At 39.4% G+C, this 17591-nt stretch overlaps 1 protein-coding gene across 3 annotated transcripts; it reads right to left on the minus strand.

Moving 5' to 3' along the window:
* Nucleotides 1-310: 310 nt before the first annotated feature.
* srpk1a (SRSF protein kinase 1a) lies at nucleotides 311-17392 on the minus strand. Of its 3 annotated transcripts, XM_034695671.1 has the most exons (17): nucleotides 17263-17392; nucleotides 16579-16633; nucleotides 11333-11460; nucleotides 11042-11150; nucleotides 10805-10892; nucleotides 10579-10666; nucleotides 9964-10070; nucleotides 8336-8501; nucleotides 8213-8238; nucleotides 7868-8093; nucleotides 7360-7752; nucleotides 7070-7170; nucleotides 6737-6844; nucleotides 5370-5439; nucleotides 4117-4209; nucleotides 1904-1996; nucleotides 311-1666 (listed from the first exon to the last, which is right to left on the minus strand). In XM_034695671.1, exons 1-17 carry the CDS (start codon nucleotides 17273-17275, stop codon nucleotides 1482-1484), a joined length of 2049 nt encoding a protein of 682 aa, XP_034551562.1. In that variant the 5' UTR covers nucleotides 17276-17392; the 3' UTR covers nucleotides 311-1481. The 3 variants fall into 3 exon arrangements, with proteins under 3 accessions (XP_034551562.1, XP_034551563.1, XP_034551564.1); XM_034695672.1 differs by lacking the exon at nucleotides 4117-4209; XM_034695673.1 differs by lacking the exon at nucleotides 1904-1996.
* Between the last annotated feature and the right edge of the window lie 199 nt (nucleotides 17393-17591).

The following is a 17591-nucleotide window of genomic DNA, read 5'->3' on the forward strand; positions in this document are numbered from 1 at the left end:
CCATTAAATATCAATGAGTGAATCCTCTTCTGCAGAAAACTCCTGATGAACACCTGAGGACCGCAGTGTGATGCAGATCTACTTTAATGGTGACAAAAAGCAGCAAGAGAAGTTTTGATGGAATTGAGATCAGTCCTTCTGTGATTCAGGTGTTTCCATAGTTGTGATATTGGTTACCTTCGATTCAGCAATCCCTTCTGAAACTTCTCAAAAACCAGGCATTCTTCACAGCTTCTTGTGCTTTGTTTCAAACACAGAATAAAGTGGGAAAAACAAGCTCCACACGGTCTTTTTGTTGTATGAACATCTGTTTTATTGTATGGTGTGTAGTACAGTTTTTTTTTTTTTAATCGACAGCTCACACAAAATCTAAGATCTTGAATCTGAAACTGATGTAAATTTTGTTTTTTCGTTGACTTGAACAGATAGTTTACTTTGATATGATCAATTTTGGACACCATGACGTAACACCAGATCTCACCATTTCTAAAAACAGTGACATTATTGGACAGTTGGCCATACGTACAACTGAGCTCGAACACATCTTCCATACGCTTTATTAAAACACAGCTACCCAGCTAAATAATTTTAGCTAAGATATAAGATTTGTTAAAAACTGTACATAACTGTAATATACATAAAGGCAAACTCTTTGGTACAGATATATACAGTTTATTTCCTCTTCTTTCCTTTCGATTGGGCTTCCTAACATGTTGTCTTGTTGAAACCTTTGAAAACACTATATTCCTGAATTGTGATCGGTGTATGAGAATACCAGCCTCCCATGAGAAAGAAAGATCTCATATATTATAACTAACTAACCTACACCAACATCAGGTTTGTTATGTCTAAATAATGACCTACTTCATCAGACAGTGGATGTTTCAGGTAAACTAGAGTGTCTATCCTCAGAAATGCTATCACCACAGTCAGTGTAAATGTCAGCCCAGTGTGCAACTTCCTACGCCTACTTTACAAATACAAAATATATACCTTACATGTGTTTATAAGATAAAATAATCCATTTAAAAAAACAACACAGCACTAATGAAAATGTACGAGAAAAGAAGTGGAAGCAGGTCCTCTTAAAGGGGACAAAGATGACAGATAAAGGCTACATATCCTTGATTTGTTTGTGTTTTAGTGCAGGAGTGTAACAAACAAGGATGAGTCACTAGCAGTACAATAACAGGTTTGTTTAGTTGGGTGGGTGAACGGAGCACAGCAGTTGGAGCCAACATGAGCACAAAGTAATATAATCCACTGGATTCCCGACGTCGTCACACCAAGAGAAGAACCAACAAATACAAACGTACACAGAAGCATTAGTTCAATAACAAAGAACGTAAGAAATCCAAAACAACGAACGAAAAGAGAAATAAATATTCATCTGATATGCCCAAACTGGAAAGTGATCTGTTGCAGTCTCTGGAGAGAGAGAGAGAGAGAGGAAAGGGAGGTGCAGAGGCTGGAAGTCTCCACTAGAGGGCGAGCCAAGGATGGCGTAAGCACTCAGCAGCCGTGGCTCTCTTTTCTGGGACCAGCTCCAGCATGGGAATCAGGAAGTCTGTGAAGCACTCTGCTTCTTCACGGGGCCACTCGTACTTGTCGACCAGCACCTCCAGCAGGCCCCATGGCTTCAGCTTGGTGATGTGTTTCAATTCACCTGCAGACAGCCATAGTTAGAAAACACTGAACCAGAACCCTGCAACATCTAATGTAAGAATGTGACATTAATCAATCTATTATTGAAATTGCTAGAGGGTTTTGCACTGACTTAGTGCTTAAGAGAATAAAGTGAAAGAAATCATTTTAATTCTGAAAAAAAGTTATAACTTTATTCTAGTAAAAGGATATGATATTAATAAAAATTATCCATCCAGACACAGACACTTATTTTTACCTTTCTTGGTGAAAAAATCCTTGGAATATTTGCCGGTCATTATGAGTTTGCGTGGGATACTCCCAAGCAGCTCAATGATCAGCGCTATATGGTCTACAGGACCAAGAGTTTGCAAGAGAGGAAAAGACAGACAAACAGATTTGTCAGACAGTGTCCCTGTTACAGGCTCACTCTAGGTATGTGGGTGGAGGGTTGAAAAGAGAGCGGTCTTGATGACAGCACACACACTCAAATCGGCCATATTGTTGCAGAAGTTGATGTGCACAGATCTATAGTTAGAAATCAGATTATGAAACACTGCAATGAGACATTAAACAAGCTTTACCGTTCTCTCCAAGTAAAGAGCCATTTGCTTCAGTTTTCTTACTAATTTAATACTAGCGAAGATGCTCACTAAATTCCTAACAGAGTTGGATAGTTTTATTACAACCTCAATCTACAAAATGAAGCTGTGTAAAATGTTGATTAAAAACTGAATTTGACGGTTTTGAAATCTGTATCCATCATTCAGCATTCATGATGCATAAGCTAAGCATGTCATGGACAATTATGCACACACGTACTATCACGGATACTGGCTTTTGAAGTGTTTGCTCCTAAAAGCCAGGTGGTCCCTCTCCTCTTTAGAGCAGAGGATGCTGCATCCATGATTTCATCAAAGAATTCAAACTGTTTCATCAGACCACAGGACAGTTTTCCACTTCCCGAGTTCCCGTCAGTCTATCTTAAATGGCCTTGAGCCCAAAGAAGTCCCCAGCATTTTGGGATACTGTTTATATATATTGTTTCAACTTTGCATGGTACAGTTTTAACCTACGTTTGTTGATGCAGCAATGAACTGTGTTCACAGACAGTGGTTTTTGGAAGTGGTTTTAAGCCCATGCTGTGATTTCTAATGTAGAGTGCCTGAGGGCCAGGCCATCTATCACTGCTATCCAATATTGGTTTTCAGCCTTGTCCATTTTGTACAAAGATTTCTCCAGATTCCCAGAATCTTTGAATGATACATGTACTACAGATGATCTGCAACTTCTTTTGCAATTTTATGCTGAGGAACATAATTCTAAAATTGTTTAACTATTTGCTAATGCAGTTTCTCGCACAGTGGCAAACCTCTTGCCTTCTTTACCTCAGAGAGAGTAAGCTTCTCTGGAGTGGTCTTTTTAAAACAGTCATACTAACCTATGCCTTATTAACCTGGGTCATTTTCCAATATGTGTTTTTTTTTCTTTTTGGTTTTCTTTTTTTAAACACTACATTTTAGTAGTTTGTTGTCCTTGTCCCAACTTTTTAAAAACATGTTGTTGCCATCAAATTTAAAACAAATGTTTTTCACGCAACAATAAAATGTTCCAGTTCTAACATTTGATATGTTGTCTTTTCACTATCTCAATTGTTTTGCAAACCATGAAAATCTGTTTCTTCAACATTTCACACAGCATACCAACTGTTCTGGATTTGCATTGTACATTTCAAAATCTACAACCATAGAAATGAAATTGTCTTACACTGCTTGTAAATAATGTTTTTTTTAGTATACACTGAAATCAAAAGTGTTTATGTTTATATGCTTGCTGTGACTAGCTGTCGAAGCCCTTGATGCTACTTTTTTACAATGGATCACTTAATCAGGACTATGCATCAGTGAATGACAGAATAGAATTCAAGTTATGGGGACTAGAAATCATAGACAGGCTTGTGCCCTGAAGAGCTGCTCGTGAAACAGTTCCAGGTACAGTGGTACCTTTAGTATCCTAAAGTTTGACTCTTTAATGCAACGCTTCTGATGGATGAGAGAATTAAGTAAAACCACAAAACAAGATGGATAGAGTATGTTCATTTCTGCTGTGAATCTTTTTGTATCACATTAACTTTAATGCATTTTCATAAATCTGACCTTACAATTTATGTAAATTTCCACTACAGGGATCATTAAAAAATCAAGTGTGCAGCCAAGTTCTCTGGCAACAACTAAGAAGGAGCTAAATGTTCCACAGCCAGGCATTTTTTGGCAGAACTTCTGACACTTGAATCAATGTCTGATGACACTGTTTAAAGTAATAGATGTTTATTGGCCTGTATTGAATATTTTGGCCACTAGCATGTACACACCAACAACTTGGGTAGCTCAAAGTGTGCTGACAGGACCATTCCCTCATTTCACCTCCCATCCACAGCTCCTTGAGCAGGCCACAGAGAGAGGGCTAGCATACCTCTCTTGTTGAAGTATTCCTGTGAGTATTTCCCACTCAGAGCATAGTGACGAGGGATTTTACCAAGCAACTCAATCATGAGAGCAAGATGGTCTGGAAATGAGGCACATCAGAGGAGAGACGAAGGGAGAGAGACAGGAGGGACCAGAGAAGGGGAGGAGGAGGAGGATGATAAGGGGACAGGAGAGAGATGGCAAATATCATCCGAACAATGTATTAGGAACAATGGATGAAGACAGCCAAAATTACAGGATGCACATGTATGGGATGGCTATACTATGATTAACACATAAAAGGCTATTATGATAGACATTTAAAGCATTTTGGCCATTCATTTCCACATTGAAACCAAATCATAAAGACATGATTAGATAAAAAAATACGAGCAAAAGCACAGCTGACAAAGCCATATGCACTAAAACTTAAAGAGCACATAGAGAATGAGTGATTAGGGAATACAAGGAGAGTCATACATCAAGAGAAAACTGTACAAATAGCTTTGTGAGTTCATGCAATAGAGGTGCAAAGCAGATTCACAGCTGCAGGGTATGTGCCTATAAACTGAGAGTTAGATCTCAGCACATACCTGACATGCTGCATCAGAATCAAGTCAGTACAGAAACCTCATGCTTAGCAGCAAGCCAATATAAACATTTTTTAAAAGGATAAGAAGGAGGACAGGGAAAAATGGAGTGTGAATGAGGAGGAGATGGAGTGAAGATGAGTGAAGAAATGAAAGATATGCCCCGTCTCCAGTGAGCACAACATTTGGTTGTGAGGTGTTAGAGAGGAAATAAACACAGGAATGTTGGTACTCATCATCACAAGATTCATACTGCATATTTCTGAACTTGACAACATTCCAATCACTGTAATGGAGTACTTCATTTAAGTGTTAACACTGTGAAACATTAATGAAAGCGCAGTGCAACTTATTATTATTCAAATTTCACAATCATCTGAAGTGCAGGTCATAACTTGCCATGCTTACTGTGAAACTCTATTGGTGTTTGACATTTTAAATTATTCATACTGGCAATAAAACAGATGAGAGCTAAAGTAACAAATGAAAATCACCATGGAGCTTTTCACAGCAGCAATGACTTTTAAAAGCTACCACTACTGAATGCTTTTTATTACTAAAGCATACATTTCAATAAGGCTTCTATATATAGCACTGTTGGATTAATGCTGTGCAGTTGTAACAAGGATAAAAGAGAGAAAAGACAGGATTGAGGAAGTCCCAGCAATACCTTCATCCCTGGAATAATCTTCTCCAGAATGTGGTTCAAACAAGTAGTCCCCTGTGGCGAGCTCAAAGGCCTGCGGAGACAACAAAATTATCGTAAACACAGGAAAAGACAGTGAATCAAAGGGAAACATTTCTCTCACTGGATACTCTCTCATATCACTACTGAGGACTTTAACCCTTGCAACTCTGCAACGAAAACGAGAGTCCCAGAGATTCAATTGGTGTTGTTAATGACATCATTCCTTTCTGTTTGAGTACCTTCAAATACAGAATACCTCCAAAATGTTTATCAGCGTACACAGACCATGACAAGGGTAGAAAATATGAACATTGTGTCATTTACATAAGAGTAATACATTTAGATCATAGACTGTATAAAATATGGGCGTAGTATCCGTGACGTCACCCATCTGTTCCTGAACGCTGTTTAGAAGCAAATCGACGGCGGCAGCCATATTGGAAATGCGGAACTCAACCAAAAGAGTGTGACAAAAAGGGGAAGAGCTTGAGCCTCCTAGCCGTCAGCTAGGTGTTCCCCACCGGGAATCAAGTCAGTCATGTCCTTATTTGGGCAAAAACTCGGAATCTTAATATCTTCTGAACCATCGCGTTAGAAAACAATTCACCCCCAGTACAGTGTGTGCCGATAGAGAAATTAGCTACGTAGAGCCAAGCCGTTTTTTGAACCAGGCTGTAAACATGTTTATTAATGCTGCAAAGATCGTCTTTTTTGAATTGGTGTCTATGTGGTTTCCGGTATATCTGCAGCCAGCCTCAAGGGATTCTCCATGAACTGCAGTTTACAACACTTCCGCATGGGCTTCATATTTTAAGACCGGAGGTTGCCGCTTGATTTAGATGTATGATTGTTGAATAGTCACTCAAAAACTATTTGATACAAAACACTTCACACAGTAGAATAATTAACAAAATTATACTCAAGAATTAGTTGCACTTTTCTATTTCTTTAGCACACTGAAATGTACTTTTCTATACTTTCATATGCAATAAAAATCCCACATTGCTATTTGGTCTTATTGTGAGATGATTTCTTGGTATAAGTAGTCACAACCTAAAGGTTAAGTACAATGTGTAAATTGTGGTCTCAAAATTGTGTTTTTATGGGAGATCAATTCAAGCAGAATGATGGAAATGATCCCTTGGCAGGATAACATCTGCCTCCTGCAGCCTGCAGGTTTTCAAGATGTTCTACACCACATAAAACTTGCATAATGACATCCTAATGTAACATGAAATGTTAATAACAAAGATGGGGACCTTCACTGTGTGGGAAGAATGAAAGCTTTTATAGTTTTTCATTTGAGCGGGATAATGTAAAACATAATGTCCACCAGTGTAATCTCTCACCATGCAGGCTGTGCTCCATATATCAGCCGGTGTGCTGTATCCGTAGCCAATGAGCACCTCTAAGGAGCGGTACTGTCGCGTCTGGATGTCTTCTGTAAAGTGCTTGTTCTGAAAGGAGGGACAAAGAGGAGATATTCTTAGTAAAATACGATTCCAAAATGTCTGTAATAAAATAATTCTAGAGATTGGGTGCTATCATGATGGGAGAAACGTATATAGAAATGTAAAATATCCACTTCTATTTTAGTAGGTAGATAACACTGGACGTGACCCTCACTGTAAGATTTCCATCACTAATCAGGAAATCCCTCAGGTCATTAGTGTGCCACTCACCACCCAGCAGGCATTTCCCAAGTCAGCAATCTTGACCTTGATCTTGTCTGAATTGAGTGGCTCAAGGGGGTTAACTAGCAGGGACCCTGCTGTTAGTTTGCCTTCATTAGAGCAGAGAGAGATGGAGAGAGATTAAGAAGGGGTACATATCAAACAGAGGAAAGACAAATGAAGAATATTTTAAAGTTTACATGAACAAGCTTTTATCAAATGTCCAAATGCAGGCCAGCCAAAGACAAAATAGCTCCAGCACCTCTATATATCAGATGTACTTCTTTTGTCTGACTTACTGTCTCTCAGGCCATCCTCAGTTGTATATTGACAGTCCTCCCCCTCTTCCTGTAAGATGCTTTGCTCTAGCTCTTCCTCCTCCAGCCCAGCACTAAGGCATCTCTCCGTGACTTCACTGCTGTGGGCACCCCTATCTTCAGTGTCTTCAACGTCCAGCTCCTCAAGATCTGCTGCATCCACTCCATTGCAGATGGCGTGGACAGGGGACTCTTTGTGTTGCTCCTCCTGACTGGTATGTTCCTCTGTTGGCTCTGCATTGCCATTGTGTTGGTCTTCATCCCTCCATTGGGATTGCCTCAGGTCTACCTCCACATGGCCATTACAGTTCACCTCTGACACTGCTTCTGGTCCCGTCCTCATTAGATCTGCAGTCATACAGCTCTCTGTAGTATCTGGAAAAGATGAATGGTGACTCTTCCAAATGACTCATACCAGGATTTTTTTTGTCTTTTTCATGATAGAACTTTAAACAATAATCAAACAAGTGCTGTACTGTTGGCTTCTTACCCTCCGTTTCCTCATTTCCCAGCTCCTGAAGCGACACCTGTCTGAGAGGGGCACAGGCTCGCCCCTTTGGTGACTGTGGCTCCTCATCTTCATCGTCTTCCTCATCTCGAGCCTCTGTGGTCTTTTCCATCTCCTCCAAATCCATAATGCACTTTTCCAGCAGCTCGGCCTGACGCTTTTGCTTCTTTTTTAACTTTTTCTTTTTGTTCTTAGACATTTTTACAGTCTGTGGATTAAACAAATAAGAGATACAATAATTCATGGGGATAGTTGAGTATTTGTGGGACTGCTTTCAATGTGTAATCAGAGAATGTCCTATGCAAAAACAAAAGATGAAAGACATACCTGTTTGGGAGCAGGCGCTGTGCTGACTGAAAAGAGAGCATTTGATGAGTACAAACTGTTATCAAATTGTGCTCATGAATGTAAACATAAAGGAGTGTCTGTGTGTGAGTGAGTCTCTCATACTTGCTGAACCTGAGGGGGGAGGAGCTCCAGCCTTCTGCCACTCTGTGGCTTCAGCTGCCAGCCTGCGGACGTAAGGCTCATCAACACTCATCAGAATATTCTCTGGCTTGATGTCAGTGTGGATGATCTGACACTTTGTATGCAGGTAGTCCAGACCTTGAAGTACCTGCAAAATGAGAGAATGGAGAATGATTTTCTGGACGATAGTCACAAACACTATATAAATATAACAAATAAGAGCATAAGTGAGGCTGGCAAAAGTGAGTTACATTATTTTTTTCGGAAATGATTAGATTGATATTTTTAACAACATTTGATAATGCTGCAAAGTAGATGCCACCCTTCTGCAGACACAGTCTTGTTTCTGCTAACATTAGCTCAGCTTGTTTTCAGAGGAATGTCTGGTGCTTGGGTTAGTGTTTCGACAGTTTTCACAGTTTTTTGAGGATTTTTCAGGTGCACATTTTTGACAGTGGTTTCTTCTTCAAAAAAGACCATTTAATTAACACCTGTAAAATCACTATACTAAGTAGCTTCAGTGTTTCTGCAGACGCGATATGCCATATACAATTTTTTTTGTCCAGCTTTGTATCTTTGGTTAACTCTGGTTTAATTTTACTTGTTGTTTCATCATTTTTTTCTTTTAAAGGAGATATCCGCTTCTTCCCTGGCAGCATAAATTGTACATTGAAGTGGCCATATCCTTTACATGTAAGCAAAAAATAAGCAGACTAACTGGCTGTATTTGGCTTGGTGATGAGGTGTTTGATCCATCTGTATTTATGTTAAATGTCTTCAGTCTGATATTATCATTAACATACTCTGTACAACACCGTCCCATTAAGATTATCTTATCGTGCCGCCCTAGAGAAGAGCAAACTAAAAGCAAAAAAAAACGTTGCAATTTTTGGTTAATATTCCCCTGGGCTGTTTTCGAAACGGCCTGCTACATACTACTTACTAATGTAGTAGGCAGTATACTGCATTTGAAGTCAGTCTGTAGTATGACTGTTCTGTTTGATCTGTGTTGCAGTACGCTGGGCCAGACGTCACTGAATTTCTGGTTTTGGAATGCGAAAGTAAACAACAGCCAAGCTGATAGCGAAACTGTTTCTTTAGCATCCACTAAGGATTTAAAAAGTTAGGAAGTGGTTTATATGGAATTTAATAATTTTCACAGCACTTAAAAACTGAGTTCCCTCTGTCAAAAAAAGAAGAAAAAAGAAAAAGCGGAACGAGTGCTGTGCATTGTGGGAAACAGTATGCGAGGCAGACTGGTTCAATGCATACTGAGAAGATTTCCCAAATCAGTAGACATCCAAGGAGTTTTGGCATACTGCAGATTTTGCACTTGTTCACATACTACTTACTACATACTGACTTTTGGCCAAATCAGTACGGACTGCTAGTATAGTCAGCGGTTTCGAAAACAGCCTGGTCTTCTGAAATATTTGCTAAATAAGTTATTTGCCTGTTATGATAAAACGCAAAAACTTAAGAGGACTGTTTGGTTGCTTATGGATTCATGTCCAATAATCAGACTGCCTGGTTTCCCCCATGCACAACCTGGAGGCTAAATGCGTGTGTAAACTTCCACTTAAGGTATGACTCTGCTGATCTTATGTTACCTGTCTCACGATGCTCTTCACACACGGCAGGGGCAGCCCCTGGTAATTGGACTTTATTATCCATTTTAATAAGTGATGCCCCAACACTTCAAACACCATGCAGACATCTGAAGATCACGGCAGTTAAGATATTAACAATCCCATAGAAGTAAAGGTACAATGAAAAACGAAAAGTCATGAGAAGGAAACAAACAGAAACTGCCTATTCATCTACCTGCCCGCCTACCTCTCACGTACACGAGGAGCAGCATTATTTATACTGAAAAGAAGGCAGGGCAGGTCACAGGAGTGCACACAGTAGAGTGTTGTTAGGGAGTCTCATGTTACAGCTACAGCTATTCCTGTGGCATTCAGAGGATCCGACTCAGCCAAAGTGTTGTGATAGGTGGAGGTTTTTAGTACACCCATAACCCATCACCTGTTGTTTACTTTGTTACTTGCATTTTGCTTTCCTGCTAAATTTTACACCACAGGAGAGAGAGATTTTCTCTTTCACTAAGTGCATTTTTCTTGGACAGAGCTTTGGTCTGTCCAAAAGGAAGTGGTCAAGCAGAAAAATAACGAGTTAATCATAAACAGGAAACATTTTGAAGCCTTTTTGGCTGTGAAGGATACGTGTTCCATTAACCCCAGAGATCTTGAAGTCGTCTAGCAGCTGGACCACCATCTCCCGTTTGGGATCATCGGGGTCTGAGTTTCGTACCTTGGGGAAAATGTGATCAAAGCAACAGGATTTAGACTAGCATATAATAGTTCACACACATACGCCCAATATACTAAAAATATTTGTTTACAGTCTACTGTTTGTGTGTCTACTATTTAAATAATTTCAGCTACTCACAGATCTGAGTAGTTTGATCTCATCCACTGCTGTCTCTGTGTAGTGCTCGGCACTCTTCACCACCTTCATTGCAACAAACCTCTTCACCCTGTAACCAAGGAGCAAGTTACTTTTACTAACAGGAAGCAGCACACAGGGTCCTACCACAGTATCATCAGCTGTTGCTGAATCTGTATCTGACTTCAGGTTTAAAAACTTAACAGTACAATAAGATTGCAGTAAAAATGTGTCTCGTACTGAATGTCCCAGGCCAGCCACACCGTGGAGAAGTGTCCCCAGCCAAGTTTCCGGATCACATGGTATTTTCCATTGTAAAGGTCTCCTACTTTTACATGGTGGTAGCCACCTATATGAGAAGACATTTGATGAAGACAAGGGAATAACAACTTACAGAGTCAGAAACGTACCGCTTTTCTTGATTATTTCAGTTAAAGGGCAATGCAACGTAAACAAACAACATCATACAATATTTCAAAGTCGTTATCAGCAAAAACTTGTAGATACAATGTGCATGGAAACAGGACTCACCTTTGCAGTAGTCATTGGGGTCCTCCTGTTCCTCATCATCAGATCCCAGAATCTCTTCAGGTTCTTCAGGTTCCTGAGGTGAGACTTCCTGCTGGGTTGGCTGTCGAGCTCTGGCATTGCCTGGCTGCCTGATGAACAAACAAACACATAACACAAATCAGCACAAAAGCACTGAAAACATTCTGACAAAGAAGAGCTTTGTGCATCTTTAACCTCTTTAACGACTGTAACACATTTCTATTTATTCTGCAGAGTTGGTGAACAACTTTTGTGGTGTCTGCTCTATCAATTAAACCACTCCCAATTCCTGCTTATTGTATTACTGGTAACAAGTGTCAAGACAAAACAAGAGAGCAGCAGTTGGCATGAGTCTCACAGACAGCAGTGAGACTTGAGAGACGTCAAGACTTTTAAGTCTGTGGCAGGCTGTTCTCCTGAATGATGTCACCTGGAAGTTATGTTGTGAGCTTTAGTGTTACTTTGAACACGTGTCTTGGTTTCGCCACTGAAAGAAAACAATGTGGGGTGTTTCGTCTCTATCTAACCTTTGGAATTTCAGAGAAACTAAATGTGGAAATATTCCAGAATGTTATTTAAATCTGCAGACAGATGTGAACATTTGATATTCAAATCAATGAAATTCTTTTTTTTTTAACAAATAAGCTATTGTTGGGTGATGCTATAAGGGTTCTCGGAGCAACACTAAATTTTTAGTGCTTTCAGCTATTCAGATAAGCAATTAGGGATTTTAGGGCCGAGACTTTATCTTCCATTTCATGCACTTTTCCTTATCTGCTATCCAATTACCGACCCAGAGATTGAGTCCGAGTATAGAGATCACAAAACTACTGGTGAGCTAACTCATTTGTTGTTCTCTTTGTGGAGACTGATAAAAACAAAACTAATTATCACCAGTGGGTTCTGCCACGGCATAATATCCACTGGTTCTTTCCTCATGGACTTATTTCTTAAATACTACCACCTTAAACCAGAACACCTCGGGCACAACATCTTGTGATCCCTGCCTGCAAATTCTGTAATAAGCTATGAACAAACAAACAGAAGCTCTCATATTACCAAAGTCTAAGTGAGAGATGCAAGCTGATGCACTTTGAGTTATAAATATATCTTAACAATAACATACACACTATAGCAATTTGGCATGTCAACATATTTATCATATGATCACTCCTACGTGTACATGTATGTGTTTGCTACCAAGGGTATGGGTTGGGGGGTTTATTGGAAGTTATTTGTAAATTATTCATTCATCTATTTATATTTATTTTGTAATCATGTAAAATAAAAACAAATTAACACAAAAAAACACCTTCTTGCTTTAACAGACCCACACTGACATTCCTGCTGCCTTCATTACACAACAAAATAAAGGGCATATTTAAAAGATATCTATGCTGTCGTCTGTTTTTCTAATGCACAGCTACTCAGCTTTCAACAGGTCTAAACAAGAATGGTTTTACTAATTTTAGCACAGTTCTACTTTAGGTGAAGTGTGCAATGTCTGACTTATGAAAATATATAGCACTGCTAAAACAGGACGTGAGTGCTCAGTGTCGGAGGATGCTCTATAATAGACGACAGGGATTAGGCTTGATGAGTCTTCTTCAGGAAGAGGCCTGTGAGACACTTTTGCATAAATAACTTCAACTGTGTTGTCATCATTACTGGTTGTCATTTGAAAGACACAAAAGTCATCTGATATAATGTATTTCTTTTCTTTTAAACATAGTTACTGCAAAAGAGAGAAAATGTCATTTTTTTTAGATGTATCGAAACGTGTTGTAATGACAAGATATCTCAATAAAAAGAGAATTAGAATCAGAATCAGAATCAGAATCAGCTTTATTCGCCAAGTATGCTTGAACACACAAGGAATTTGACTTTAGTAAACTGTGCTCTCTTTGTACAAGGCATAAGAATAAGAATAAGAATAAGACCTACAATAAAAAATAAAATAAAACATATAATAACAATAACCTTAGCTATAAATACAAAGAAACAACAAATAGGCTTGACTAATATGTACAGGCTAAAATAATATGATAAAGTGCAGTGGTGAGTTGCAGAGGTAGTTTTTACATTATAAAAATAGAAGTTAAATAATACAAAAAATAGAAATATGGAATTCTGGAAATATGGAATTCTATTAGAGTTAGAGTTAGAGTTAGAGTTAGAGTTACTGCCTGGTGTTTTATTGTAAATGCAGTTCAATAATAATCAAATCGAGCATCACTTCAAACAGGATGGCTGAGGGTAGTTCTACATTTCAAGAACATATTGCCCTTCATAGTGGAGTAAACCAGCTTTTAACAGGTATGTGTCTTGAACCTTTAATGTGATCATCCCTCACGTGAGGTTTTATTAATCCGGTTTATTGAAATTAAAACACATCAGACTTTAATCTCAGTCAGACATTCTTGATAGCTATGTGTAGTCTGAAAACTGATCTGACCTTAATGATCAGAACACCTCTAAACTCAGTTATTGTATCAAGTAGTAATGATTAAATGGGAAGCATGTAAGCACGGTGTCTGTGTGAGTTACATCCTATAATCCGTGTATGCCAACAGTTTAGTTGCTAATATTAACTTGAAAGCCAAATGGCCTGATGTTACTTCCTCCAGAGGAGATTAAGGCTGCTCACTGCTATGGGAGCCAAGAGAGAGCTGAGATCACATTCGAATAAATTCCTAAAACTGGTTTGTAGCGTCTCACAAATGGGCTACTGGTTTCCACATAATCTGCAACCTACTTATTCATTCCTGACACCGTTATTTCATGCAGAGAGGCTTTACCGCATGTTTGTGCTCCTACAACTGAACAGCCACACTTAAGGATTTTAACAGGATTTTTGTTGCCAGATTATAATCTAAATGAATTCGCTGTCCATGCACCACAGCTGTTATTGTAATTGATAACACGTTTCTGATAGGTAGCGATCAGTTTGGGGAAAAAAAAAATATTTTCTCAATACCCACAACAGTCACAGTAAAGAAAGAAAGCAGACATGGATGATCCAAAAGAATAAAAGCAGAGCCAGACACTACTCAAATAGAAATCTTTCCATGACAGGAATATAAAACATGGCTCCTTCAGTTTTGGGTTGCTGTTCCTATTTTAAAGCTGTGTGAAAGCAACTGTCCGTCTTATACCCTATTTCTAATGCATGTTTACTTTCAGACAGACATTAAACTGATATTCATCCTGACAACTGATTCAGGACAGCATTTATATCCCCAGTGTCCTCAGCATTCAGCATTGTCAATGCTTCTGCTCCTCCATACATTTGGTGCTCAGCATGCAAGGATGGCCGAGGCATGCGATGGTAAAAGCTATATTTAGCTTCTCAGCATCAAATGAGTCTTACGCCTTGCAGACATGCCATAAAGATAACGCTGTCAGGAGGTGAGTATCTGCAATAGTGCTGTTTTCTGTGAAACACCATGCTCTGGTGGGCTGATGTGGGCTTCTTCATTCTCTAGTTTTAAATATAGCACAAGCTGTTATGTAACACTCCAGAGGATACCACCGATGGCATGATTAGTAGATTGTTGGGTGAACCTAAACAATCAGTATCAGAGATCAACGCCTGTGTAGTCTATTTTGAGCCCTTCGTGTAGAATTATATTAATGCTATAAACTATTTTGATCAGAGGACATAGCTCTTCGGTAGTTTATAACAGGCTGGGTGCATACTGCACATACTATACGGATGGCTTTCAACAGGGATGCACGATATTCCGGCACATTATCGGTATCGGCCGATATTGGCTTTAAAATGAACTATCGGATATCGGCCAACACGCTGATATCAGCCGATATAATTAACCGATAAAATAATGTGCTGCTGCACACATGTTGGGCTCATGTTTTAAGTTAAATTTGAATTTAAGCAGCAATTAATTTAGGCACATTTACTGTCAAAGAGTAAACCATTTTATTTAATTTGGGTTTAACTGCTGTACAGTTGTACTTGTCACATCTTCCCTGTGAACAAAGGTTAGGTTTACTTACAATGTCAAATGTTAAATTGGCCAAATTTGCCCTGGTTATGGGTATTGTTATGATTGTCTCAGGGAGAGCATCATCCAAGTTTTAAGTAGGATGTATCTTTCGTATGAATTTTGTTTGAAAGCAATTGTTGTAAATAAATAGGCAGTTTTAAGTATTAAGCAAGCGGCAACCTCCGGTCTTAAACTATGAAGCCCATGTGTTATAAATGAAGTGTTATAACTGCAATACATCAAGAATCCGCTTGAGGTTGGCTGCAGAAACACCGGAAACCACATAGACACCAATTCAAAAAAAGCGATCTTTGCAGCATTAATAAACGTGTTTATAGGCTGGTTCAAAAAACAGCTTGGTTCTACATAGCTAATTTCTCTATCGGCACACACTGTACAGGGGATGAATTTTTTTCTAACGCGACAGTTCAGAAGATATTTAGATTACGAGTTTTTGCCCAAATAAGGACATGACTGACTTGACTCCCGGACGGGAACACATAGCTGTTGGCTTGGAGGCTCAAACTCCGCCCCTTTACGTCACACTCTGCCTGGTTGAGTTCCGCATTTCCAATATGGCTACCGCCGTCAATTGGCTTCAAAACAGCGCTCAGGAACAGATTGGTGACGTCACGGATACTACATTCATATTTTACACAGCCTATGGTATTAAGTGTTTTTTCTTATTTTGCAAAAGGAATTAATATTACATAACAAATGTGATAAGAGTATCACCATGATACTGTACCCTGATTCCAATACAGGAGAATTTCTGATCTCTGCAATTAGGTGTGCGGGAAAAAAATATCTGTATATGTATCGGTAATCGGCTAAATTAGTTGTAAAATATCGGCATATCGGACATCGGCATAAAAAATCCAATATGGTGCATCCCTAGCTTTCAACTTACATCTCATCAAAATAGCAGTTCAAATGACTGATGCAAATGCCCTTGCTCAATTGAATGCAAAAAAATGTATATCTATCTTGATATAGATAACTCTTCATCAGCCTATCACTGTATATATTTGGAGCATGCACAGATCAAAATAAACGCACAAATGTACGCATGACGTCAAGGACCTTCTGTTTGTCTCTCAGCGTGTACAGACAGTGTCACAGCAACAAACAGCCACCTCTCACTGATACCACTGACATGATTCATGCGTGTCATACAACATGGAGAGACAGATGAGGTTTAGCAAGGGGGGTTTAACTCACTTTTTTCTGGTCCTCTTCGCCTTGCCCCTCTTCTTCCTCGCCTGGAGTGCCAGAACTGTCAGAAGAAACCAGGGAGCAATTATTTAGCCATTGTCTGGTGGTTACCGTTTGATGTCTAACTGACACTCAAGACAAAAAGAGGTTGACACTGTCTGAAGCAACAACACATCAGAGAACCCTGTTAGATTGTAGTGTGTAATGTCTTATAAAGTATCAGGAGACTAAGTATCCAGAGCAGTTTATCTGTCTCTGTGCCAGATACTCAGTTTGATATTGGAAGCCATCGAGCGTTAAGTAACATCACTAAGCTACCAGCCTAACGAGGAGCCGTATGCACTAAAACAACGACAGTTAAGACATTTCAGATACTCGACTAGCTGGGTAGTCTGTTAGTACACAGACAGTCGGTGTTTAATGTTCTATGTTGAATGGAAAGAGCAGGAAAGCTGCACGTAGCTATCAGGATAATCCTGACACATTGAGGCTAAAGCTAATGTCTAGAGAGCTAGCTCGCTGCAGCTCAACAGTGCGTGACAGTCGCGTCCATTTAAACCACCATCTACATGTATGCAGCTCGGCATCACATAACATGAGTGACTGAGGAGGAATACTGACTGCAGTGTCAACACACATCAGGGCTAACATTAGTGTTAAAATGTGCAGAGTGTCGGAGTTCAGATTTACCTTTTCTCTCCATGTTGGCTGGATCCGTAGCCTAGCAGTTAGCTACACCACCAGTGAGCGAATGTTCCACGCATGCGCACTGTTCGTTTTGCTCAAGGGGAGCTTCCCAAGTGATGATGTCCCACCTGAGCATTTTATCTAAATTATTTTATACTACAATGAAGCTGCAAGGGCAGGGCAAAGGTGATGTGGAATCGTATCATACTCATTCATGTGGTGCCTTAGTCCTGACTCAAAAGCCGACTGAACTGTCCCAAACCCAATACGTTTTAGTGTGCAACAATGGCTATTATACTACACATTGACTGACTGGATTCTAACACTGGCAG

Source organism: Notolabrus celidotus, chromosome 11 (assembly GCF_009762535.1).
Source record: "Notolabrus celidotus isolate fNotCel1 chromosome 11, fNotCel1.pri, whole genome shotgun sequence".
NCBI classification, from domain to species: domain Eukaryota; kingdom Metazoa; phylum Chordata; class Actinopteri; order Labriformes; family Labridae; genus Notolabrus; species Notolabrus celidotus.

Excerpts from the sequence above, each read along its gene's own strand:
- srpk1a (XM_034695671.1), bottom strand. Across the intron at positions 10,893-11,041 it reads TGGCTGGCCTGGGACATTCA|GGTGAAGAGGTTTGTTGCAA; the intron begins GTACGAGACACA and ends CCTTGGTTACAG. Across the intron at positions 4,210-5,369 it reads AGATTATTCCAGGGATGAAG|ACCATCTTGCTCTCATGATT; the intron begins GTATTGCTGGGA and ends CCTCATTTCCAG.